The sequence below is a fragment of the Patella vulgata genome, chromosome 2, assembly GCF_932274485.2.
Source record: "Patella vulgata chromosome 2, xgPatVulg1.2, whole genome shotgun sequence".
Lineage (NCBI taxonomy): Eukaryota > Metazoa > Mollusca > Gastropoda > Patellidae > Patella > Patella vulgata.
In genome coordinates, this window is record NC_065880.2 from 30,796,125 (window position 1) to 30,823,422 (window position 27,298).

The 27,298-nt window shown below is 33.7% G+C and overlaps 1 protein-coding gene across 2 annotated transcripts in view; it reads right to left on the bottom strand.

Annotated features, from left to right (window-relative positions):
- LOC126811073 (follistatin-related protein 5) overlaps positions 1-26,421 on the bottom strand; it is a 65,943-nt gene extending 39,522 nt beyond the window's left edge. The window contains exons 1-2 of one of the 2 annotated variants that reach the window (XM_050536545.2): positions 26,319-26,421; positions 25,643-25,770 (exon numbers count right to left, since the gene is read on the bottom strand). In XM_050536545.2, the coding sequence (XP_050392502.2) occupies positions 25,643-25,735 (93 nt within the window). In that variant the 5' untranslated portion in view covers positions 25,736-25,770; positions 26,319-26,421. Of the gene's footprint in view, positions 1-25,642; positions 25,771-26,072; positions 26,163-26,318 lie in introns of those variants that run through there. The other variant, XM_050536544.2, reaches the window with a different exon arrangement.
- Positions 26,422-27,298: the final 877 nt, after the last annotated feature.

A 27,298-nucleotide genomic window follows, 5' to 3' on the forward strand; every position in this document is an offset into this window, starting at 1 on the left:
CATCTATTAAAAACAACTGGAATATTAGCAGAACCTCATTAAGAGCCTGTATGCCACTATAGGCTAGTGCAAGTATGAGGCCCCAGAAAGTCAGTTATGTTGCAGAGGCCCCCTGGGCTGCAGCCCTTAAAATATGTACCTTAGAATAGTGATCTGGTCTTAAAAACATATTTGCCGGTTTCTTAGATGCCTCATGAGTAGACTACCAGTAATTAATCACACAATAAGACCAGTAAATCAGATTGTTAGACTTATATTCAGTTAATTCACAGCAGCCAACTATTGAATATTTCTGTAAAACCCCCATAAAAGTTTGCAACACAATAAAACTGATATTTAATTGAATCTTTCAGTTTGACTGGATTGTCTCTGTGACATTTATCTCCATTTTATAATCCTCCTGTGTGCAGTTATATAGTGGAATATAGTACAACAAGGTCACTGCAGGTCAATACCATTGTTATAACTCTCAAAAGCTATAGGAGACCACAATGATCTATCAAGTGAGAGAATAAATAATAGATTAAACCCAGTCTTTTAAAGGAAACATACTTTTTGTCTTTCTGCAATTTAACTGACTAGAAATCAATAGAGGGCGGAACTTACACTAACGGAAATAGACAAGCTTAAATCTATAGGATTTGTCTTTTCTTTGTAAAGCTGCTGATCATCACTGGAAGGATTTTTAATCCTTTGCAAAATACAATATTGTAAAGTATATCAGTCCAAAAACGGGTCAATTCCATTCAGTACCAGCATTCACAAAGATATGATGAATTAAAAATACTTCAACATTTGGTCTCTCCTGCAGACAATATAAACAAGCCAGTGCCACCTAAAACTGTTGGGCAAAATCTGTTTTTGTGCATCTTTTTAATCCAATTGAATACAGGCCAGAAAATTATCTACTGTTGATAATCAGCACAAAAATAGATATTGTCCAAAAATTGTGCAAATGATGATTAGTGGCCAGGCTTTAATAACTGTATAACAGAGTGAAATACTATTGCACCTCCCAGGTTCCAATATGTTTATAATTAAAAGAATCTGAAGCATTCATTATCCACAAGAGATTTAATGTTTTTATCCTGTATAATAAAAAAGGCTGATATTGTTTAAGGAGGCAATAACCAATATTTCATCCTATGTAAAAAGAAGTGTGAATTACATCAGACAATTTAATATTAACCATACAGTCGGGTGTCCATGTTTGAAGTACTGCACAGCCCATGGATAAATTAATATAAAGCTTGTGATATGACAGATTACAAAAAATTCTGAACTGACAAAAATCAATACATGAAAGAAAAAGATGATGATTGTACTCTGAAATTATTTGATAAAAGATGAATTCATTAATTTGTTTCTTTTATCCTCAAATTTTCATAAAAAATAAATCTGTTTGTTATCTGGCAGGGTACAGTTTACAGTCTCACGTGATTTTACATAGTTCAGGACTACTGTTCCCTCTTAGCTGTATGCATGTGCATAGCTGCACAATTTTCTTTTTATGCACAGCCAAATTTAATTATCCCCCATGTGTGTCCTCAATGAATTATTTGGACACAAATTCTAGCAATTTTCACTGTTATATTTAATGTATAGTTAAATAAGATTTCCTTTCCCTTTCAAAAGCCTCAATGTATTTGGAAATGTATATTCTGCAGATTTAATTCAAACAAATAAATTTGTTCAGGTTAATTACATATAGCCTTAATAAACTCTATTCATTTCCTTTAAACACAACAAGATCAGTATAGTCTAACTGGTTATGAAACATGTACAAGATCTGGAGTAGATCTGTAATATGGGAGCCATGGTGACTAGGTGAGTATGACCCTGCCTCATCAGCCAAACGGTTCCAGGTTTGATCTTAGAGGTGACTGAGAAAGTTCCTCAGGATGTTCCTTGTTTTACCCTTGAAGATGTTGCAGGACAGAGAGTCTGGCAAGGCAAGGCATCTATTCGACTGGAACAAAAAATGATATCTCATGTACACAAGTGGCATGTGCATAAAAGAACCCTTAGTGGGAATTCAAAGAAGAATATGCAGAAATGCTGCTATCCAGGCAAGTTTTCCCTTGCAGCACAAAGCGTAAGATGTTATTTCAATTCTTTTCATTTAATATATGCATAATGAATAATTTTTCAAACAAAACTCAGGTCATATTCATATCTGGACATGCTCCCATAGCACAAACCTCCATACCAAGAAACAGACAATACAACTCCAAAAGCAGTATAGCATAACCCTAATTCATTATGCAAACATGTACCATGTCTGATGGATGTCTAGATGAGACATACTACATCATGAATAATTTATAAAATACAAGTTGTGTCGTGTGACAACATGGATGTTATTCAGCCTGCTTGCAGACACCTGTTGTGTTTGTAATATAAATAGAGACAATAGATTGATATCATAAAGTTGATGGAATATTCAGCCATGATGTGATGAGAGATGAATATTGATTGACTATTATGACCGGATCTATTCTCTCCGCTGGCTAGATAGTCAGACGAGAGTAATCATTACTAATCAACTGTCTTATACATAGTCAGTAATTGAATAGAATCGTGTCTCACGTGATTTTACATAAGTCAGGACTACGGTTCCCTCTTAGCTGTATGCGTGTGCATGGGCACATAATTTTGTTTTATGTGCACCCAAATTTAATTATCCCACATATGCCCATACCCACCACCACCTAAATGCAGTAATTTATAGAAAATAATTTCTTAGCTAACTTGATCTCTGTAAATCCCCTTATCAAACACCATATTTTATTTGCACGTCATGTGAAGATTTTACCAAAATTATCTTGAAACAATTCAAATAATTTTCACACAAATACTTTGTGAGAGGAATAAAATTTGCATACCGTAAGATTTTTTCGTACACTCACTACTAAAAATTTGAGTGAACATTGGTTATGACCATGGGTGAGGTTAATTTTTCACAAGCAGTGGCACTTTCATCAACCTTTTATAATCATTATCTCATATAACTGTCAAAAGCATCATACAACTATTTATAAGTGTCATTCTGTGCAATATGGTTGTGTAGGTGAATTTTGTCTGTTCAGTGACGCAGAAGATTCTTCAGACTGTCTAATTTAGATTTTCCCTTTCTTCTTCATAATTTGGTTTGCCTAACTAAAGTCACAAAAAGCCAGATTGTTTACATTTATCTTAAACAATAAAATTAAGTAATAAAGACTTTTATTATAAGCAGAACTGACATTTAAACATACATTATGCAAGAGCTTATAAACCTGCCTGTCTGTTGAAATGGTATATAAACTATTAATTATACATTTATTAACATGACAAAACCATAATTAACTCTTGATGCCATCATATATCTTTGATATTAAGTAGATTAGAATGGTTCTACCATATTTTGATTTAATTTAAAAATGATGAAGCGAGGCTTAGCTTCGATCAACCAGTGCGGTGGTTAGAATTAATGCACACATCTTGTCAAACCGTTAAAGTCAAATATCTTCGCTCACAATAGAGTAATTTGAATGAAATTTTCAATATATTCATTTTGCTTAATCTATTTTCTAACTATTATAGCAAGAATGACTAGCTCTTTATCTAAATCTTACATAATGTATCTTTAAGAAAACATTGCTTGATGAAGAAGAATTATAATATGTTTTAAGATGATGGTGGGAAATCAATAGAAACCTATTTAAGTTGCAATTGATCGATTTGTATATTGTTTTGACTAAGATGTTTTTGTACTCTTGAATGTGTATATGTATATGTTTAACCGTTATGCTGCAGTTGGGGCTTTAAATGCCATTCCATTTAGATGTTCTCCTCAGATATGATGTTGACCCTATGATATAACCAATCATCTTGTAGGAATTACAATATATTGGCTAGACGAGGGGTCACACCAGGTCAATATGAATAAATCCCCTTAACTATATACATGCTTTAATTCTAGACTGTAGCACTGAGATTGACATTGTTGAATCTAGTTTCAAATGAATATTCCTGATGGAACAATAAATTCTGTGTCTTTTTAATTAAATGGTTGTGGCAGTCTGTTTCGTTTTGTTTTTTTTGGTTTTTTTTTTAATAAATGGAATAGTAGGTCATTTTGGTCATTTTGAGATGAATGAATTCCTGATTAATCAGAAATAAGCCCAAGAATTGTTTTACATTGGTGGACCTCTGGTATTTCATCCCATCCAAATGACCAGGCACACTTTGTGTGTACACAGAAACTTGTTTTGAGTCTATCTGAAAAGGATTTCCAATAGATACCTACAAGAGGACACAAACTATTAAAATTAATTAAACTGATTTGGTAGAATTCAATTCTTTTTTGATCTTAGCCAAATTCTATTCTTTGTTAATGTTTTTGGCATCCCCAAGACAACTGAACCATACTGAATAACCCTTGTGTAAAATCGTAACATCATATTTCTAACTACTACCATTCTATATATATTGGCAAAAAACTAAGGGCCCAAATAACAGTCCAACTATGTACATGTATTTGGATATCTACAGATAGGTAGGCCTAAGTTAATATATAATCTAATTTCTTTCAATTCTAAATAATGTCTGACATGAGGCTTAGATTCTGCTTCATATACACAGTATTTCGATTTGTTTCTCGTGTTCCACTCCAATTTTATTTATACAGACGACAGTCAATCACATTTATCTGAATTTCATCCATTATCAATGAGCAGACAGAGTATGATCGAAATTAATTTGATGTCTCTTTCAAGTTGTGGAAGCTAATACGACATATAAAAAGCCTTTAGGATGGTGGAAGTTAGAATTTATGACGACACACAATAAAATATTTATAGGTCCTCTGCTCATTGGTTGAAATATTTGACTATATGTGTTAGAAGAAGAGCAGAAAGGCTGGATAAACAAATAAATGCTAGATAGAACTTTTCAATCAATTCTTCACAGAAAGAATGTTCTTGAGATACATTCATTTGTGAGGATGAGGGTGAGAAATTTGGTTTACCTCCATTCAACATATAAAGTCATTTTGAGGCTAATATTGTTAATATTTTTATTCCATTGACAATGGGAAGACACTGGGTAGAATCCACAAGCTTAAACCTGTGACCACACACTCCTCATGACAAATAATCGATCATATGAATACTCTCACCATACATGTACACTCCTACTCATGAGCTAATCATAGGAATAATCTCACCACTGCAATTTTTACCCCCTCCCCCAATTTAATATCACCCAGATATTTTCTATGAAATCGTCACATGGCCGCCATCTTGTGTACAGCCAGCAAGTGCCTCTACATACGTCGACAGTAAAGGATGACATCACATCTGAGAAAAGTAAGTAAGGTTGTCCAACTCCTCAATAGCACAAGCATTGTTAAGAAACACGTCATGGTTCTTCTCCATAATGTGTTTTCCTCCCATACCCCATCCCCACGACTCCCCCTTTTAAGTGTTCCTCCCAGAATGGCATAATTTGTATTAAGTGGATGTTAAGTCCCATTTTTATCTCTCTCCTTTTTCGTTCTATATCTAAAATAATTTATAGAGAACAATATCAATAATTATAGTGTGCCATGTACAATAACTCTCCCGAACCATAACATAAACAGTTGAATAACATGCAATAAAAAGTGTGTTATCCATCCTCTGCTAAAAGCCCTCCATGACAGTGTCCCAGAATAGACTAATTTGGGTTGAATTGATGATAAACCCCATTTTTCTCTATATCAATCTAATTTCACTACACCATTCTATATCTAAAATAATTTATTGAGAATTAAGTCAATAATTATTGTGTGGCATGTACAATAACTCTTGGGAACCATAACATATGTGAATGGCTGAATAACATGCAATAAAAACTGTGTAAAATATACAAACAACGTTTACAACCAGAACCAACTAATTTATCAATTTTATTCGACCAACAGAATACAAAATGATTTTTACGAGTGGACTTTGAATAGTAACTATTTTCCCTGATTTCATGACACTAGTGAGTATATATCAGTTCCCTCTTTCCTTCCTTCTGTATGTTAAATTCATGCCATTCCTTGGTTAATAACAGTTTTGTTAACATTCTGATTTAATCTTAATTGTTATAACAACAAGGAGCTCAACATGTCATAATCATCTGAAGGGGGTTGTTCATCTTAAATGTTTGCTATGCTCAGTACAAGGAATAGATAGGCTCTAACTTCATTACATAAAACAAAACTAACACAGTTTTATATGGGACAAAAATCACTGGTTATTATACACAATTCTGGCATATAGTACATACACTCTGACATCATTTTCAGTACATTAGCTCTTACATCATTTTAGTACATCGGCTCTGACTTCATTTTAGCATGTGATTTCCCTAATTCATGTTTGTTTACTTCCTGATCACCCTTTCGCCTCAAAATCATGACTATTCACCAAAATCTGGCAGATAATGGAAATTTGAATATTCTTCTTCAATTCTCGACCAAATAGTCAACAAAAATCTCTATGTGTAAAAGGGAGGAAAAGGTGATATGTTATTTTGGTGAAGTATCTAATCAACACCTCAGAGAAACAGAATCATTCACGATATTCTATTCTAAGCAAAAAAGCTCAACCAATAATGTGAATCTCTTGGGGTTAAAGATTGTTTTAGCAACAAGAGGCTTTTCTCTGACAAGAGGAAATTAAACCCAGTAAATAATATTGGAAAAATATAGAAAGTAGTTTTAAATAACTCTTAGTATATTTACGGAGTACTATATTTAACAAAATCAAATAAGTAAATGGCGTTCATCTTCTAGTAAATATAATACCTCTGTCATTTTGAGACAAACATCTATATTTTATAATTTCATGCGTCCAATGCCCCAGAGTAGAATTGTGTCAGGACAGTGTTGTTTACGCCTACTCACTACTCAATATTGAATTCCAACTGTGTAGGGTTCTTTGATGTGCACTCCAGTACAGTAAGTACACAAGTGGGCCATGCTTTTCTGTCCCATCCGAATGACAGGGCACATGTTCCTTGTCAACCCAGCAAGGTATATTATGCCACACATTAAATACTTCATTAAACGTGACTAAAATGGATATACTGACTGAGTTTTGAATTATAGCTGGATGCTTATTACTGTTTTAAAAAAACTAAAACATTTGTCAGTTTAATGAAGCTAGATTGGTATTACATAGAATATGGTATGGAATCAAGTTTATTTATAAAAAGATTGTAAAATGTCAACTTATCAGCCTGATATCTTGACATTTTACACTCTCTTTATAAATAAACTCCTTATTTGATTATAGACAGTAAATAATACACTTCACATTCTTATTTCAATCACTGTCTTTCGGGTGAAATTAAAAGAACAAAATGTGACTTTTTATTTGATTAGGACTATAAATATAGTACACTTATCACACTTATTTCAGTCACAAGAAGGAAATGTTGTTGGCAGTTAATTTACACACTAAAAGAACTTGGCAACTTAAAGATACATTATCACTTTCAAGAAGAGAGATAAATGTACCAGCAATAAATTCAACCCTAAGTCTGCTGATGGTCCTTGTACACAAATACCATCTGTATTTCATCAACATATTCACAGCTTTGATGTAACTGCACATAGTCAAATCGCAGCAAGTCCAAAATTATTGTTTTCCCCAACGAGTCAAGTTCTCAAGTTGCTACTGCCACTTTAATGTTACCTGACCATGCAAGTATATTCAACCTTGTAATCCTGAGTGGTGAGGAGGGTTGACCAGGCATGTACATCTTTTTATTCATGACATTTCAAGCATGTGCATTATCAAGCATGATCCCCATTTTCCGAGGAGTCAAGCATGTGCATTTTTTTGTTTAATATGATACCCAGTTTTCATGGAGCCAAGCATGTGCATTCTTTTCATTAGAGGGTCAAGCATGTGCTTTGTTCTTTTTAAAGTAAGATCATCTTTCCATGAGCATTGGCATTGTTTATTTATTTTCATTTCAAAGAAATGCACACTCTCCAAGAGATCAATCATTTAAATTGTGTTTTTAAAACCATGCCCACTTCCCGAGGGTTCAATCATGTAAAATGTGTTTTTAAAATAATGTCCACTTTTTGTGTGATCAAGCATGTGCATGATTGTTTGATTATTTAAAAGAAATATCCATTTTCCATATGTCTCCTCCTTTCTTTTCTTCAGTGGACTGAATTATGTATGGAGTAGTTATATTAAGATTTCTATCCAAGTCATGTCCACTTTAACCATCCTACAGTATATATAATCAGCTACTATTATTAGATGGATGATATGACTAATACCTCTACCTAACAATACTCGGTACATTATACTCAATAGGTCCTCATGTTCACATTAACAAGACACACAGAGCGGTTATAATACAGCAGATCACAGCCATTCAACCTATCAATACACATGCATATGCCTATATGTGTACTTTTTCAGTGGGGGGGATTTTTTATAAGCAAGAACTTCGTTCGACCCAAATTTGTATATAGAGATGTGTTGACTAGGTTTTCTTAACGTCATCAGCCCCCCCCCCCCCCCCCGACACACACACACCCGCTCCGACCCACAACAGTATTTCATAGATTAACATCATTTGTCTATGGTATTAATTTGGATCCTTTTTAAAACATCACAACTTTTCAACTTTTCACAATTTCACCAGTCACTTACAATTAAGATGTAGTTTTGAGAGACAAGAAGCCACAGATGATTAATTATAGATGTCAGTGTCTATTAAGGTGTTCAGCGATGATGTTTCACTGTTATTGGTTCCTGGAAGTCAAGATATATTTAGCCTGGGGTGATATTCATGATTGCTACTGGAAATAGTATGACTAATACATGTACTGATATAGAATCATCTTTAAGCAAGGACAACTAGATGAAAATGTCATCATAACAGAATAAAGGTTTCTTAAATATATTTAAGGAGGGTTTATACAAGTACATGTATTTTCATAGTAGCTTTTGAGTTCATTTCCCCTTGTAAATCAGTGATATAGGATGTAGGTATTGACAATGAAAAGGGTCTAGTCGTTCTGATGTGATGATAAAGGACAGGCCAACAACAAAGTCTTATTGGAGCACTGTTTGGAGCATGACATGTCCAACCAATCATTGCCAATGGTAAAATGTGTAAATGTATGACTAATACTACAGGATAGAGAATCTGATTGAAGAAGCAATAAAATGTCTCTGATTACATTGATGATGTATGAATACACTTTTATCACATACACTATTACTTCTATGTATGACTAACTGCAATGACTCAGCACAAATGATGAATAATGGCTGCAAGGAAATGGTGATGGAGTGAATGTCATGTCAGCACTAAATGTCAGCAAAATCGACCAGATTATTCAGATACATTAAGACCTTAAGACCAATGAAAGTACAAAACTGAAGGATTATAGACTAGCTTAAAGAATTAAATAGACAAATAGTTTGATCAAGCAGACATTATTCATAGACATTCCAATACATATTAATTAGGCGCTGAAGTATATTGTACAAGTGGATTTCTTTTATAATTTCCTGAATGTTCGTCGATGAATTAATTAAAACAGGATTATTGGTTAACAATAATCAACATACAGAGCCGCACACAATTACTGTTAACAAATCTTGGTTCAATTAAATGCTTAAAATAGTAGATAAGCTCCAATATGGATATGGTCGAATTGACATAAACACATCTCCAAATACAGGTAAATATAAGGTCTGTCCCTAGGAATGTGATCTAAAGTTGATCTCCTAATGACAGTTTGTAGAAAGGTCCCCCCTGGCTCACTCATTCTGATCTATATATCACCATGGATCACCTATGTAGGGCAATAATCCTATAAATCTATCATCTATACAAACAATATATCATGGTAACTAAAATGCTTTAGTTCCATCCGAACGTCAACCTTCAAGGTACCACCCTTGCCTGTGACCCCCAAATAAGCTGAAAGGGAGAAAAATATAACAAAAATGATACAGGCATCCACTTTAAATAGTCTAATATGAGCACTATTTCGTTAATTACCAGTTAGTCAGTTATTGGGTGTGTTTAGTAAAGAATTCTCTAGTGTTTTCTTTTGGGGTTGGATGGCCGAATGGTTACAGCACGTGCGTTGAATCATAAGGTCTGTCATTAAATCAACTGGTGTGGTTTCGATTCCCCAGTAGTATGTGACAAGAAGTAGGGTCGCCTGTCCAAACTCATGGGTTTTCTCTGGGTCCTCCGGTTTCCTCCCACTGCTAATGACCCATACGCACAAGCAAATGATTTAAATAAGATTGAACCATATGCTAGTCCCGAAATGACCTAGTTTGTGTTGAATGGATGTTAATCCCCATTTCTCTCTCTCTCTGTTTTTTCTTGGAGCTGTGTCATCTTACCTTTTAGGGCCTAGCCTTCACATAAGTCTATCAATTAATTGTTGAAATTAATAAATAGTGATAATTTTCCATTGCTGAACAAATTATTTTTTTTTCGTGATTCAGAAATATAGAAAACTGTCTGTGAATTTGATTCATACTAATTCTTAAGTAGGATCTTTGTATTAACCCTTTCAATGCTAGACGTAAATCCACTGCCTGTGCTAGACCCTTTTTTGAGGAAAAAGGGAGGTTGGAACTGAATGCCAAGCAGTACTTATGGAAGCTTTTATGAAAAATCTTTTTGTCTGTTGGGATGGGCATGAGGTTGGGCTAAGAGGAAAAAATAGAATTTTGGAAATTTGCATAATAATGTAGTCACGTGACGTCATGGCGGCCATTTTGGATTTCTCATTTCACACGAAAACGAATTTTTCTCTATGAAATACTTAAAAGATATTGTTTTTTTTACTGGATTTTGATAAAGATATATAAAATGAACAAAAATATCAATAGCAGCCATGAGCAATGCCGCCGCGAACACGCGCATCACGTCTCCCGCTGCCATGACCACGTGCGGATTGCAATACCTTGTTTTTACTTTCACTTTCATCCCCAAGTCCCATATCATTATCAATATAGTCAGTCAATAGATCTACACGTTCGGGAATCAGGAATTACCTACGTATTTTACGATCCAGCAGGCCAGCATTATTATCAACATCAGAATTATTGTCAGAATCTACTGCAGACACAGGGCTATCGTGTTCACATTGGGCTTGTTCATCATGCACGGGAGACATAGCTAGCCATGGGCGGAACGTCGCGCAACAAATCACACACTTCATAATACCAATCACTGTCCTGACTACTATCATTATCAAGTAACTGGAAACGAATTATGTGTATCACCCGCCTCGAAATTGTCCACATGTTGGTCAGCAAGACGTCATTCACGACTTCGTCGAGAGTGCATCGTCTACGTTGTCACAATGCACTCCGCCATTTTACGGTTTGCTGCTTTGAAACACGTGGAAATATGTTCTAGTGTATAGAAAATACAATAGATGGCACTTGCAGTTACGGTACTAATTTTAGCGAGGGCTTTACTGAGTACACGGTAATTTTACCGACATTTTATAATACCCGGTACTACCGGGTATACGCAGTGAAAGGGTTAAGGTCTCCCATATAGTCACCTTTCTAACGCATCTGAAAGGTTACTGCATCAAATGTCTAGATCCTAGGGGTGAAGGTTGGGGTATTATTGTAGGTGCCATTTATTACATTGTGTACATTATGATATGGTGCACTGATTCCCTCTCAACTTTACAAACATTATCTACTATAAAACATAAAAGTATAAAATGTATTTCTGAATTGTCATAAGATAAAATGTTCTATCATATATTCTATATATATTGGATATCAACACTGCAATAAATACATGTGATATCATATCATCACAACGTCTAAGTACTCTAACCACTAATCTGCACAATTTACATGTTGATAATCATCAACTCCTATTCACAGTCCAAACATAAATCATCGCTAGTTCCTGTCTTTATTCATGACTTCAGGCAATCATCATTTATATCATTGTAAATGTCTCCTGCTGAGAAGTTAAATGTCAAAGGTCACATGTCTGATCAAAGTTCCTACTAATAAGAATAACATTTTAGATTTTACTGTTAATTACATAGCAATATTCGTGTAAATATAGCATTATCAATATTTAATATAATATTTGTAAATTTGCATAGTTTTTTGTCCCTGAAATACACAAAGTAAAATTGTGCTATTATTGAGTCACAATGAACCATTTTCTGGGGTTAATAGCAATATGTACGTGAATATAGCAATATCGATATTTAATTAGGTTTTTTTCCTGAAAATTGTGGTAAAAGTGAGTCACAATGAAGCATTTAAAGGGGTTAAAAGTCAAAAGTCATTGTTCAATGACTTTGATCCTTTGGAAGATTAGTTTTGACACAGCATGAAATGCTATTGACGAAATTTTCATTTATGACAATTACAATACGTTGGTACTGCACGTTCTGTGCCTTAAATGACAGGTAACAGATATTTTTTGTAGTAAAAAACTGGTTAATTAATAAATAAATCTATGTGGTACTTCTTCAAATACAGTGTTTGCCCATTTTGACAGACATTTCTCAACAGTGCAATATTATGAGGATTTGGTTGAAATGTACAGTGTTTGCACATTTTGAAAATCATTTCTCAAATGTACAATATTTTGAGGTGTTGGTTGAAATGACCCTACAGCCCTATTCTCTGTATCCATCTGAATTTAGATTTACATGTGATCATGTCTGGTTGTAATGCCCTCTTGTCTGCATGTACCAGTCAGATATCTAAATCTTTATAATGAATAAATATCTTATTTATTGATCAGACGAACAACTGACAACATTTACATCTATACGCTATCTGCATGAGGCTTCTTTTTCAAACCCATTCTGAAATACATGATTATATATATTCATTTTGTAAAAAAAAAATAAGTGGAATATTGCTTGAAATTCATTGAAATATAAAATCAACATTTGTTGGTACTTTCAAACTGAAACTGTCTGTTTTACCACCAAAATGTCAAGGTTTTTATCCTGGTTTAGTAAAAAGAACGCTTCATGTTTGTATGTTATTTATTTCATCATGTATATTGTAGGATCAGGCATGAGTTGATGGAAAAAATACATTGTGTGTCTTTGTGGGTCAGTTATAAGTTGATGGAGACAAGACTGTATCGTGTAAGACCTTGAGTTGATGGAGAAAAGATGTGTATCTTGAAGAACCAGTCATTAGCTGATGGAGACAAGACATGTATCTTGAAGAACCAGTCATTAGTTGATGGAGACAAGACATGTATCTAGGCCCAGTCATGAGCTGATGGAGGAAAGACATATGTTTTTTGAAGAGCTACAGACACCAGTGGATGGAGATCAAGTATTTTGAAGGCCTGGCCATGGGCTGATAAGGGAGGCCAGACATAGTCACTGACATTTTATTTTTTTATTATTTTTGATTGAAAGAATTTATTTTCCTACTGCTGTGAAATATTGTAGAAGGAATTCTAGCCACTGTATTAAACTTTAACATTTAGTCAGTTCTTAGATGAAAAATAAGGCTTAATAAAAAATAAGGCTGAATAAAAAATCAATTATAACTTAGAATGACCTAGATAATAACAAACATTTTATTCAGTTTGATTCCATTTAATTTAGAATGACAATAAAATGAGTTTTATGTTGACAGTGTAATACAATCTCTTACTGCTCTCAGCTCAATACTTTCTCCATTTTAATTTAATATTAACCACAGATAGATGAACAATGCAAGCATTACATGACTACAATTACCCACAATTACTGTCATTATTTCTACTTCCTGTTTCCTAGGGGTCACTTAATTCTATAGAATCATGTCTCATTATATGGTCACTTAAATCTGTTCCTTTGATGCGATATAATTTAGTTACTGAGTAAGTTCTAATTCCCTTCAGGATCAGATTTTCTTCGTCTCTGAATTAGATTACAGGACACAACAAATCAAGATGAAATGGGGTTAAATGTCCTACTTTTCTGCACTAACTGAGGGACATACTTCAAAACATGTACATTGTGTTATGGGTGAAATTTTGCTGAAGCAGCTGCATTTCTGCATAATCTTAGTCAAATTGCAAATGTCAAGATTTTTTTACACTGGATCTCGGCTTTCCATCCCAGTTTGTGCACCACTGACAAGGGGAAACTACATTGAGAAATCTTTTGGAACCTTCTTGGCAAACACTGGGATTGATCCAGTGCTCATAGTCACTGAGTCAAATTAAGAAAACCTGAAGTGACATACAAAATTCAAGGTGTTCCTCCAGAACAGGGCTGGTTTTTGGCACATTTGACCAATTTCCCCAAACTAGTAAGGGGCCCACAGCTCACCAACTTAAATATTTTCCAGACCAGACAAGACCAACTTTGCAAAGAGGGTTGGCTGGCCGAGTGGCCAAACAGATTGATGTAGATCATCAGTCCTGTTATCTATGCATGCAGGTACCCCCATCTTTAACGACCCCTAATTGCAAATGATTTACTTAAATAAAAATATATCTTATGTTAGTCGCAAAATAACCTATTTAAACTCTGCAACTACATATATAATAATAATAAATAATAATAATCGTTTTCTATAGCGCTGAACATTCATGTTTCACTATGGATGGCTTGTATTAAAGATACATTATGGGAAATTAGATAAAGAGTTAACTGTTCTCGCTATAATAGTTAAAAAATAGATATAAATAGAAGATGTTGAAAATTTCAGTCAAATTGCTTTACTATGAACCAGGAAATTAGTTTTTATTAAAGATACATTATGGGAAATTAGATAAAGAGTTGACTGTTCTCGCTATAATATTTACAAAAATAGATAACATAAATAGAAGATGTTGAAAATTTCAGTCAAATTGCTTTACTATGAACCGAGAAATTAGTTTTTGAATTTTAAGCCTAGCGTCGATCATCATTACTAAAGTCGTTATGACAAAAACATAGTCTTGATTATCCATTTTTGGATTTAATCACCCATGATGCGTTGAGCAGCAGATTGGATTCCAATCCAGTGAAAATCTGACACATAAGATGGCATTATTGTTTGGATAAGTTAATTAATGTCTAATTAATAGTTTATATAACATTTCAGGCCCACAGAAAGACCTGCAATAAGCAGATTTAGCTCTTGCATAATGTATGTTTAATTCACAATATGATTATGTGAAGAAATAAAACTGAACAGGGTTTATTATTCTACTTTTCTGCAACATCATCTGAATAAGCTTTGTTTAAGATCACTATGCAAATAACTGTACATTGTCATTTAGAAGGTACATCCTAGTTTTATTTCTGAGTGATGACCTCAGCTGTTTATAAACTTTAAAATTCTAAAAAATTCTGAATGTAATCAATCTGATACAGAGATCCTATTTTGTTTTGACGTCTATCATATAGATCTGTATTTCCGTCAGATTGGGGTAACATGAACAAATTGAAATGAAATGAAATGGGGTTTAATGTGTAATGTTCTGCTCCGAACTGGGCTAATGAAGACAGGCATAATCCATACAGTGTGCTATTAGGGAAATTTTGCCCGGACAGCGGCACTACGGCCTACTCTTATATCGAATTCTAACTGTCAGAGAATCTTTTACATGCACTCCAATGTGTACACGGCACAATTGGTTTTCCATGCCATCCGAACGACTAGACAGCTGTTCTTAACATGAATAAAACAAGAAAAACAAGAGAAATCCAGGTCCGATTCAATGCTCCAATTAGTTTTAATTATATATACTAACAGGCATCGTACACACGACAGGGTGTGCTTACTCTTTTATAACTTCTTATACACTCAACCTACACTTAATATCAATTTGAGTAAATGTTGTGTCACATCACTGCTCTTTTGAAAGTCCTGTGTATGACACTATGGCTGGAATATGTTAATATTTATTATAAGAAATCTAAACAAAAGATATGTCTACCGTTTTGGTAATATTGGCAAAATATATAAATAACTGTAACAAAAGAAATATTTTCTCCTGGGAATGAAAGTAATTTAATAAAAACAACTCCTTTATTCCATAGAACAGCAAGAATATTGACATATATGGCATGGTGACCCGCACACTTCAAATCAAAACATACAGCCATATTGCGTACAAAAGGAACTCTCTAGAGAATAAGGTAACAATCATATAACCCACATCTTCACTTAACCTTCGATCATGTCGTATTTCATCCCATCACACGACTCCATGGAGATTACAGATATTGTTATTCAGCTGAATATCGATAAATTCCAACAGTTGAAACCCATAATATAGAACAGCAGCTATAAGCCTAACGTTAATTTTATAGATTACGACTATGCTGCAGAAAATTGATTGTCTAGTTTTTGTTTCTCATTCACAAAACTAATTTTAACAGAGGAATAATATTAATATTGTTGCAATGATATTTCATGGTCCTGTAAAATTTTCATTTAATATGACAGCGTGGCGGAACATTGACAACTGCTAAAAAAATTTTTTAATGAAATATTTGAAAGTGTGGATTGACAAATAATTTTTTTTATGCGATATTTGAAAGTGTGGATTGACAACTGATTTTTTTTAATGTGATATTTGAAAGTGTGGATATAAACACGGAATGGAGTTAAACACCTCGTTAACACAAAACTTTGGTCAAGTTGACAATGTTATTGAGGAGAATTTGCAGGACAGCATCATTTCTGCCTACTTTAAGCAAATCCAATCTGTCAAAGTTTATTTTTACTAGCATGCCAATAACCAAGGGATAAAAGGCAAAAACTTATTTCTCTAATTTCAAATCTTTTCTTATGTTCTCAAAATATGTAGCCGTAAATTAATAATCCTGATCAAAGATAAAAGAATCATTTATACAAATAATTTTACACTCTAGTTTGTCTCTAATTTATGAAAGTTGGATCTCCAAAATAAATATCAATCCAAACATGGTTCATTTTCGTTTTACAAAAATATGATGAATTGAACATTTGTCAATAAACAGGAATAATGGTGAAAGAAATCCACTGACACCTACAATCTTCATGAACATTTTGTGATGAGCCTCTTTTAAATCCAACTGTATCCAATTCGAGAGAATAACATCTACATGACGTTGATATTTTTACTCTTATGTTTTCTTTGTTATATTCTGAATAATCAATTTGAGTACATTTTAGAATGGACAATTAAACATACATTATACAAGAACTAAATCTCGCTATTGCGGGTCTTTTTTTACTCCTGAAATGTTATCTAAATAATTAGACATTAATTAACTTATCCAGACCATAATCAACGCTCGCTCGATACTATCGCTAGAATGCGATGTTTAGCAAATTGGAATACAGTTTTTGAAAAATAATTAAACGTAGAAATGTATAATTGAGACGAGACTTTGTTATTTATTGTACCAGCTTTTAGTAGTGATGATTGAGGCTAGCCTAAAATTCAAAAGCTAATATGGTTCAGAGTGGAGCAATTTGACTGAAATTTTCAGCATATTCTATTTACGTTATCTATTTTTGAACTATTATAGGGAGAACTGTCAACTCTTTATCTAATCTACCATAATGCCCCTTTCAGCAGTGAAGAGTTAGATATTTTCTAAGAATGCAAATGATGATCTAGAGAAGAAGAAAATAGGCAACATTTAACAAATTTTTTATCTATGCACAAACTTTCTAAATTGATGTTCAATATTCCCAATTCGCGTGTATATTTAAGGTTTAACATTGTGAGTATGTGTCATGATTTAAATGAAAGCAATTTCATTAAAACACTGATATACTGATTTCAAATTTTCTTTTTAGGAATTCTGAAATAAGGACATAAGGCCATGCAGTTTACCAATGATAATAAGAAACTGTGTTCCTTTAACTCTACTCTAGACAAGGGTCGGAATTGAATTTTGCGTAATTTATAGACTTCAATAAAACATTTTATATTGATACTAGATTATCCAGACTGTTGATCAATGCAAGAAAGACTGATAAAATTAATCACATCTTTTGTTCAAGACTACCCTTGATGTAAATTTAATTATTTTCAACGTGTGAAAGACACGATTCTATTTCCTGTTTCCATTATGTAACTCTTTTACTAAAATCAATAACTACCTTATAGCTATTTTTTTTACGAGCCAGTTGTCGAGAGTCGAGACCTATAAATGGACATCAAAACCAGGCAACATTTTATCGCACTCCATGTTCTGTCTGCTTGGAAATAATCCAGTGATTCCCCGCTAAACATCAGTAGATGGCTAATCCTTAAAGGATCTGAGAATTACATCCTATGTTTTGACCATCATCCCAGCAAGGAATTGGTCTGCACTTGAAAGTAATTCTTTTACCTTCAAAACCAGGCCGAAATGAAAGAAATTTAATTTGAAGGATAAGCCATGCTTGAAAGTAATACAACAACAGTCAAAACAAATCTATACCATTGGTAGCATTCTCTGAAAGCACACTGCTTGGGTACAACTGTCTTTACTAGTCCGGTTAGCGAAGAAAAATAGGATGTTGAAATTCATTTCATTTCTCTGAACCTTGATTTTATTATGCCCCTGCAACCTATGCCTAAGTGTTTAAACTTTTGCCTTGGTTAGATGTGGATGTCTTTTGTCTTTTGTTTTGAAATTCATTATGAGACTACATCTATTCCAATGACGCCACTAGACTATTCTTATCTCCCGTATGCCAATCAAATGTCAAGAAAACTTGCAGTTAGATTCTGGAATCGATATGTTAATTGATCCATACGAAAGTGGTTGTCTAATCTCAAAATAGTTTAAATGTCAATAAATGCAAATAAAATGAACAGCGAAATTTAAACAAAGAATAATAACTCAATTGAGGCGTTGAAATTAAATAAAGAATAAACATTCAAAGTCTAGCAAATTAAAATCAACATACAACTGAATAGCCACATTCTCAATATATAAATCCCAAATAGCCACATTGGTGCCCACATTTAGTTATTTAATACTTTTAGCCCGTTCAGACGCTTAAGTTGAACTGGTTTAAAAACCCTGGGGATTGTTAAACCAGTTTAACTTAAGCGCCTGAACGCAAATGTGGGGTAAATAAACCAGTTTAAAAAACCCTGCTCGCGACCTGTCTTTGAGAAGGTTTTTTACTTTAAACTGGTTCATCTTAGCCGTCTGAACGGGTTGGCTTAAAAACCCTGGCTCCAGCTTGCTTCGAGCATGTGCAGTACGCAGTTAGTTACATTCCTGTGAAAATATCAGAGTCAGACAGTGCCAATGTTATCGAAAGCGTGTGAGACCCGAATAAAGAATATGAAGCTACCCATGGGTAGTTAACTCTAACCTCCGACTGAAGAGGTCAGAATAGTTAGACGATGCTGTCTTAAAAACCCCAGCGATTATGAACTGGTTTAAAAATAAGCGTCTGAACGGGCTATTTGTCTTCCTATTAAATTCACTAACATTCATTTGTTGTCATTTGAGGGATTGCTAATCCCTTGCTAACTACAATAAGCTATAAGTAGTGATGTGTATCTTGCAATAGGCAGGATACACTTTTTCCTATTGGGACACCGGATACCAGTTTTTTTAACTGAGAATTTTGGTATTACAATGTACTTTTTGATAATTAGGTAAGTTAACCTGATATCTATTGATTAGGTATTGATTAGATTACCATGGTTACCACAATAAATACAGTGGCATCCTATTTATTATTGATATAAATAATTGTATCATCATCATCAATTATCATTGAGACTGACAGATTGCCACTGATCCTCGCACTTGATTTAACATATAGCTCTGATTACTTAATTACGTCCATGGTGTTTTTACTTATTTGACACACTGATGTCAGTGTCTTTCAGGCTATAGAATACCCTTATCACCCCTGCCGTCCTTAGTCTCAATAATCATGACTTTTTTTTCCTAACCTACTCAATTACATATGTGACCAGCAAAACTGGTTTAGCCATATAGAGCATCAATTTGCTTGATTTGATATACCATGTGTTAGTTCTTACTCAGAATGTCAGTGTATATTGTTCATCTTGTCCGCAGGTTTGTCTTATGAGAGTTTCATAATGTGCAGTACAGTCTTTCTACATTCACTATTAATTTCTCAAAGGCCAGGGCTTGGGTCGCTAAATTCTTATTTCCCACATACAGATGAGATTAAACGAAATGTAATGTTTTTATTTTGTCCCATCTGAATGACTAGATAGCTGTCCTTGTCAGGGCCTCAATCCTGCACCACTGACAAGGTGAAACCACACGGGAAAATCATGATGAACTTTCTCTCGGCCAACACCTTGAGCGAACCTGCGACCTCAAGGCTAGCGAGCCAGTGATTAAATGCCCTAATAACACACTGAATCTGAATAAAACCCTTGACATTAAATAACAGTCAGTATTTTTGTCTAATAATGTAACATATACCCTTTAATGGTGAAAGAGTGACTTAAAGTTGTGCTAACAATCACCTCTAGCTACACATACGCTTTGATCTACATGTACTGCGTAGAATGATCAGGTATTAATGTGTTGCTTTCGATTTTTCTAGAGGCCAATTTTAAAATCCATGATGTGTTCTTGTTACAGTGTCAATCATTGATTGCATGTTACTAGATTAAAACATGCAATATTGATTATAACACACAATCATTTGTGCAATAATCAGAGCTAAAATACAAGTAGATATAGATATCAACCAGATTTATTGATTATAGAAACTCTGACAGGTGAATCAGTCTACTTATATATACATGTATATATATATACTACACCATTTATATTGGTTTCTTGCACAATATTTCAATATGATGCATCACTATATCGTTTTAGATTACATCCTGATATAAACTTCAGGAAAATAGTCAACTGGCACGACAAAAAATGTATTATCTTATGCAAGTTGTACTGGATAACAACATGAAATGGACAATGGCACTAGAAAAGGAATTCAGAGACTTTAAATACAATATGCTTCTTGGTTCTGGAAAGGTTCTTTTTTTACATCAGATTATACAATATGCGTAGATAGTAGATGTATATTATATACAATATGTGTAGTTTAATGGTCGAGTGCGAGACATTAAGTAATATATTGATATATCTATATATTACGTAATGTCTTGCACGAGACCATTAAACAACTTAAAATACAGACACTATTTAGCATGTGCATTTCAATGAAATACGTCACGTGGGTCCAATATTTCAACTAGTATAAATAATGTAAGCTAGGCACATTGCCCGTACCATTATTAGAAATAATGGTACACCAACATCATAGGATGACGTCACATCTGTATTTTAAGTGTAGATAGTAGATAGTACATGTAGATACCCATTAATATTATATACAATATATGCCTAGATAGTAGATGTACATGTATAGACATTTTTTTTCAGTTATCGCCCCTAGTATCTCAATATATACAATATATGCATATATACTCTTCAAAAAAAAGTAGGGGATATTCAGAAACAATACAAAACTGCGGAAATGTATTTCTGTTTTTATTAGAGGTAACCAGTGTATGTTAATAACAGGCCTATTGCCTACACATGAACATAAACAGTTCATATATAAGACGGACCCATTTCACTTACAAAGAGATACACCGTCAAAAGTGAAAATGGACGTTTTTGATTTTTGTCTTAATAATGAGTAATTGCTCCACCAATCCTCAGACATTCAGCAATTCTTCGTGGCATGCTCCTAATCAACCGTCCAATCACGATTTGGGGCAATCTGACCCACTCTTCTTGCAGTGCCACGGCCAATTCTTGCAGTGTTGTCAGTTGACGTTGACGTTGACGTCGACGAACACGTCTCCAAATGAAAATAAACGTAACACACTAAAGCAATGATACGCTAAACAGTAAAGCTTATGCAAGAACCGATAGGAATGCTAACATGGATAGATAAACCAGCACGTGGCAGTTTTCATCAACCCTTCCTTGAAGTGTCAAATTTGACAATGAACCCCTCCCACGTGTATGGCGCTATTGTGTGTCGCATGTGCAGCTCAGTGGTTCTGTTGGGGCGATAAATTCTTTATCTGTGAACATACTCTCAAAGCATGTCAAGTGTCCATGAGTATTTATCATATCGCAACCTGCATAGTTATTTGCATTTCAATATCCCCTACTTTTTTTGAAGAGCATATATATCCTAGATGTATATACAATATGTGTAGATAGTACATGTAGATGTATATACCCAATATATACAATATGTCTAGATGTAGATTTATATAATATACAATATGCTTAGATATAGTAGATGTATATACCAAAAATATAGAATATATGCCTAGATAGTAGATGTATATTATATACAATATGCCTAGATGTAGATGTGTATACCCAATATGCACATTTACCTATTTATATAGCAGATGTACATATTATAACAGCTATATTGTAACAAAATGACATAGATAATATATTTCTTTATGAAAGATGTACCAGTAATTTACTGTTGACTGGAGTTAAATAAAGACACCAGCCTGGTTCAAATACCACAATTCATATATAATCTGACACAGTAGTTATATGAATAAACACATCTGTTGAATTGCAATATATTATCTGATAACCCAAAACTTTATTTCTTTATAAAGTCCCATAAATAAACGCAAAATATTTAATATCATTAAAGAAATATTATACATGTATTAACATAGGCCCTATACAAAACATTTATTGCAAGTGAATTTAAATACAATATTGTATCGATAAAAAAGTACTATTTGCAACTTCTACAAAATAAATGAAAAGGAATATGGTTCAATGTCCAACTTTTCTGCCCCAAGTCAGTGCTAATGAAGACGGGCATACACCATGGAGTGTGATATGAGGGAAATTCTAACTGTCAGCAGTTCTTTTATGTGATACTGCCAATGAGAATACGGTTGACCCTCTTTTTTCATAGAATAAGAATGACTGGGAAATCTAATGCTAGGTTCCCACTATTACAATTATAACGCTACGATTGAAATTGTGGTTTTAATTGTGCAGTAATTATGGTGATCCTATCAGGTATTACAATATATTGTGGTTAGTCGTAGCAATACGTTGGGGTAATATGTTGAATATATCGAAATGTACCCCAACGTATCTGCACGGACCAGATTGTGTACTCAATGGGATCAATCCTATCGTAATACATCGCACGACACTGGGAACCTAGCATAAGGAATGTTCACCTTTGTTTATTGAACATGCCCCTGGTTACTGATGAGCCAAAATAATTGGCATCAAAAAAAAAAAAATCTTCAATAAAATTTAATGTCTGATAATTGTCATCAAAAATCCAAGACTTGTGAGTTACATATTGTAACAACAAATATTTTTTTGAACCACAGAAAATATACAACTGTTAACCACTACCATGGCAAAATGTTTCGGCAATATTTTCGCTGAATAACAGTTGTATTAGTTCAAATGACTTTCACTGAGGTAATGTTGAATATGTTAAGTATAGTAAATATATGAAATAAATTTACACATGTCAACATAGCTAATAAACAATCAAACAGTTAACATGTTTACATGGTGATCTATTGACACAGGTATTTACAGTTAAATTCAACATGATCTGTCTTTACCTCGTCACTAAATAGTTTATCATATGTAGAGGGTCACACTTATACATTCCATATTCAACGGAATAAACTAAGCACACATACAGGTATTCAAATAAACACATTAATATATTGGGTGAATACATAAATGTTGCGTAAAAATGAAAATAATAATATTGGGTATTCAAGTGAACATATTATAGTATTGGGTATTCAAATAAACACATTAGTATTGGGTATTCAAATGAACACATTAATAGTGGGTATTCAAAGGAACATATTAATATTGTTTTTTATCACAGATTTACACATTATAATGACAGTATAAGCATTTTTACCAAGAAAACACTTTATTTTATGATCAGTAGTGGAATACCGCGTTTTATCAGTGAAATAAAAGTGTTATTCCACTGGCTAGAAGCGGACAAAGTAGTCCATGTTGTTTTTACCTAAAATGATTGTAAAATCATTAAATAAATAGAACATTTGTCGTTTTGTCGTGAATAACATATTGTATTTCATCTCTAAGCAAGAAAACGTTTATATTTTCACTCATGCTACGCATTCGTGAAAATATAAGTTTTCTTGCTTCTCGATGAAATAAAATATGTTATTCACTCTAAAACGACAAATATCCTCTATTTATACTCATGAAAATTTAAACTAAAATATTCTAAGAAGTAGCCTTTTCATTGACTAATACTGAATTACTTTATACTCAAATTTTAACTCTCAACCAATAAAAAGATTGCATCCTCAAAATAATTTAGTTTAAGTGTCCATGAATAAGGCCCCCAATCTTATTAAATGGTACGTTAACATTGTGCTTAATCAAAACTGGTTTGTATTTGCTAATTGTCCAATAACTAGAGTTGATATACACAACCACTGGTTATATTTCATTACCTAAATGACCTCAATAAATTAAAACTTCATAACACCTGAGCCCTTTGCATATATATTGATCATAAACTGGTCATATTATCTCTAGGTTTATACATCTATCATGTGTCATATCAATGTATGTGGACCTATAAAATATTGTCATATTAAAGCCCCAACATGCCAAAATAAATTTTGCATTAAAGAATGATACTGTCCAGTCAAAAATATATGCAGATTTAATATGGCGGAATCTATAATATCTGGATCTAAGGAAACCTTACACAAATGCTGCCTTGACAATAATATAGAGGTGTAACAATGCCTTGCCAAAAATATATGAATTGAATACTGTTTAGTCAACAATACAAGAGGTACATGTACATGTATAGTAGGCCTACTGATCAGTTCCCTCTGAATGTTATACTTCCCAAAGTCCAAAGCCCTTTGATTGTAATACTCTGCTGTCAAACAAAAATCATTAGTATAGCAGGATTAGTATTGACAGGGGGCACCCCTCTGAAAAATCCTGATGAACTTCCCAGCCAACACCAGGATCGGACACGTACAGGACCTCCAGTCTAGCTAGCCAGCATCTTACTCACTGAGCAACAGTGGCTCCCTGGGCAGGATTTATAATACGAAAGGGGGCCCACAGAATTCATTAATAAATAATTATAAAATTTATCATTAAAACAAATGTGTGTGCAAGCGTCAGAAAATAGAATGATAGGGTGTGCAAAAAAACATCTGAGGTTTTGCAGTTCCACTATTCAAGCAGCAGCTTCTTCACTTTAATGTTATTCTTAAAATTGAGCAGAATAAAAACATTTATTCATTTTGTATTTGTCATGTAATATAATTTCTATTGATGGTTCCTCAAGCCTGGAGACCCCCCACACCCAACCCCAAACCCAATGTCTAAATCAATGCCTGAATATAACACATCTGAATGTAAAATAACATAATGTAATTTACTATTACTACTAAAAAGTGGCTCTGCCCTTGTTTAAATGAGCAAAAAATATGACAATAAACATAACTATTTTATTCTTCATCGATATAAAATACAAAGTGTTATTTCCTATCATGACATTATTACTATTAAAGCATTTTGTGTATTATTTGCACCAAGATAAAATGGCTAACCGCAAGATAACCATAATACACTGGGTAAGACGCTTACCTGTTCTTTGTGTTGAGATGGTTTCGCTTCTGTAGCAGACGACACAGCGACAACAACCAGGACAATACCCCACAAAAACATTTCCCCTCTCATCTTTCACAAATTATCTACCCATATATTCCAAAATACTACAATAAAAACATAGAACTATAAAAGACCTAGCCCGATTCTCGATCCTCGATCCTTTTATGGCAGTAATACTCTGGTTGTCATGTAAACGCACGCTCACAGCACGCTGTCAGCTTCTAAACGACAGAAGCAGTTTAAAGAGTCGAGACAGAGCGTTCTTTAGCATTCCATATTACTTGAAAGGAAATTTGAATGTTTATCCCAAACGTATGTTTTAATTAATCTTCACGATTATGTAATAATAACATCTTTTAGATAAATCTATGTAATTGATTTTTTATAATCGACAATGGCGACTTACCTATTAGGACTGAATTAGAATCGACCGATCTCCATAGTCCAACTACTGCCAATAGATGGCGTTCCGTTCAGTCATTATAAATGATAATAATAATAATAACTGATGTGTGTTCAATAAAGCGAGGGATGTTAATGGAACTATTGCTAATGATCATACACTGCGCATATTAATTCAATTTCTGGTGGACATTTTGCAACAATAGAAATATCGTGACCTTATAATTAGAGTAGAATTCAACTAATATACCTATTAATAATTAATGGACTCGTCCACAATGGCTCGATAATTTACCATGAATTATTCACTATACCATGCTCCCAATATTAACCAGTCGATCGGATATTGCACCATATTCATCGTTATATTACCCCCGGATAACCGATACATATGTAAACAACAAAGCTCGTTGATGACCTACTTGCATTTTACCGCCAAACATCCCCGATGAGTAATCGCGAGGGGACATAATGGCGCGCTAATTTGTATTCATGGACACGAATAAACTTCTCCTTTTTCTAAATCAGAAAGTTTTAGATTTCAGCTTTGTACATTTTAAAATGGTTATCATGGATATGTCTATTTTAAGAATAACATGACATATTTTTTTTGGGAGTAAAATATTCAACATATTCGTTTCAAATGACCATATTATGCAGGTAAATTTATATCCTAAGCAGGACCCAAATGAACAAAGAAATCTAATTATTTTCTTTTCGTAGATACAATTGTTGTAAGCCATTATATATAAAATAAAACAAAGCTATTAATATAAAGGGTAATATTGACGATTTATTAATGGGGAACAAAATTTCAAAATTATTTGTTTATACTGACACTGTTTGAATTGACATCAAAAGATGAAAACATCAAGCTTTTAACCTGGCCGGTCGCATTAAAATATTCGATAGGAAATGAACAAATTTTAACGTCTCGTCAACTTCATGGTAATTTTAATACTGACACACGGTTGGTTTCCTTTTTTTTTGGGGGGGGGGGGGTCACAGTTGTTGTTCTTAGTGTTTAACGTCCGCTTCCATCGAGGGTGATATCGCAGACAAGTTGTCTTATTTTCTTTTTTATTATCTTAGCGCACGCGCAGGGGTCTTTCCTGTGGGTGGAAACCGGAGTACCCGGAGTAAACATGCGGTTAAGAAGGCGCCCCTATCTCCATGCGCTCACACCAGAGATCGAAACCAAGACCGCAAGCTAGAGGTGACCGGCCATCG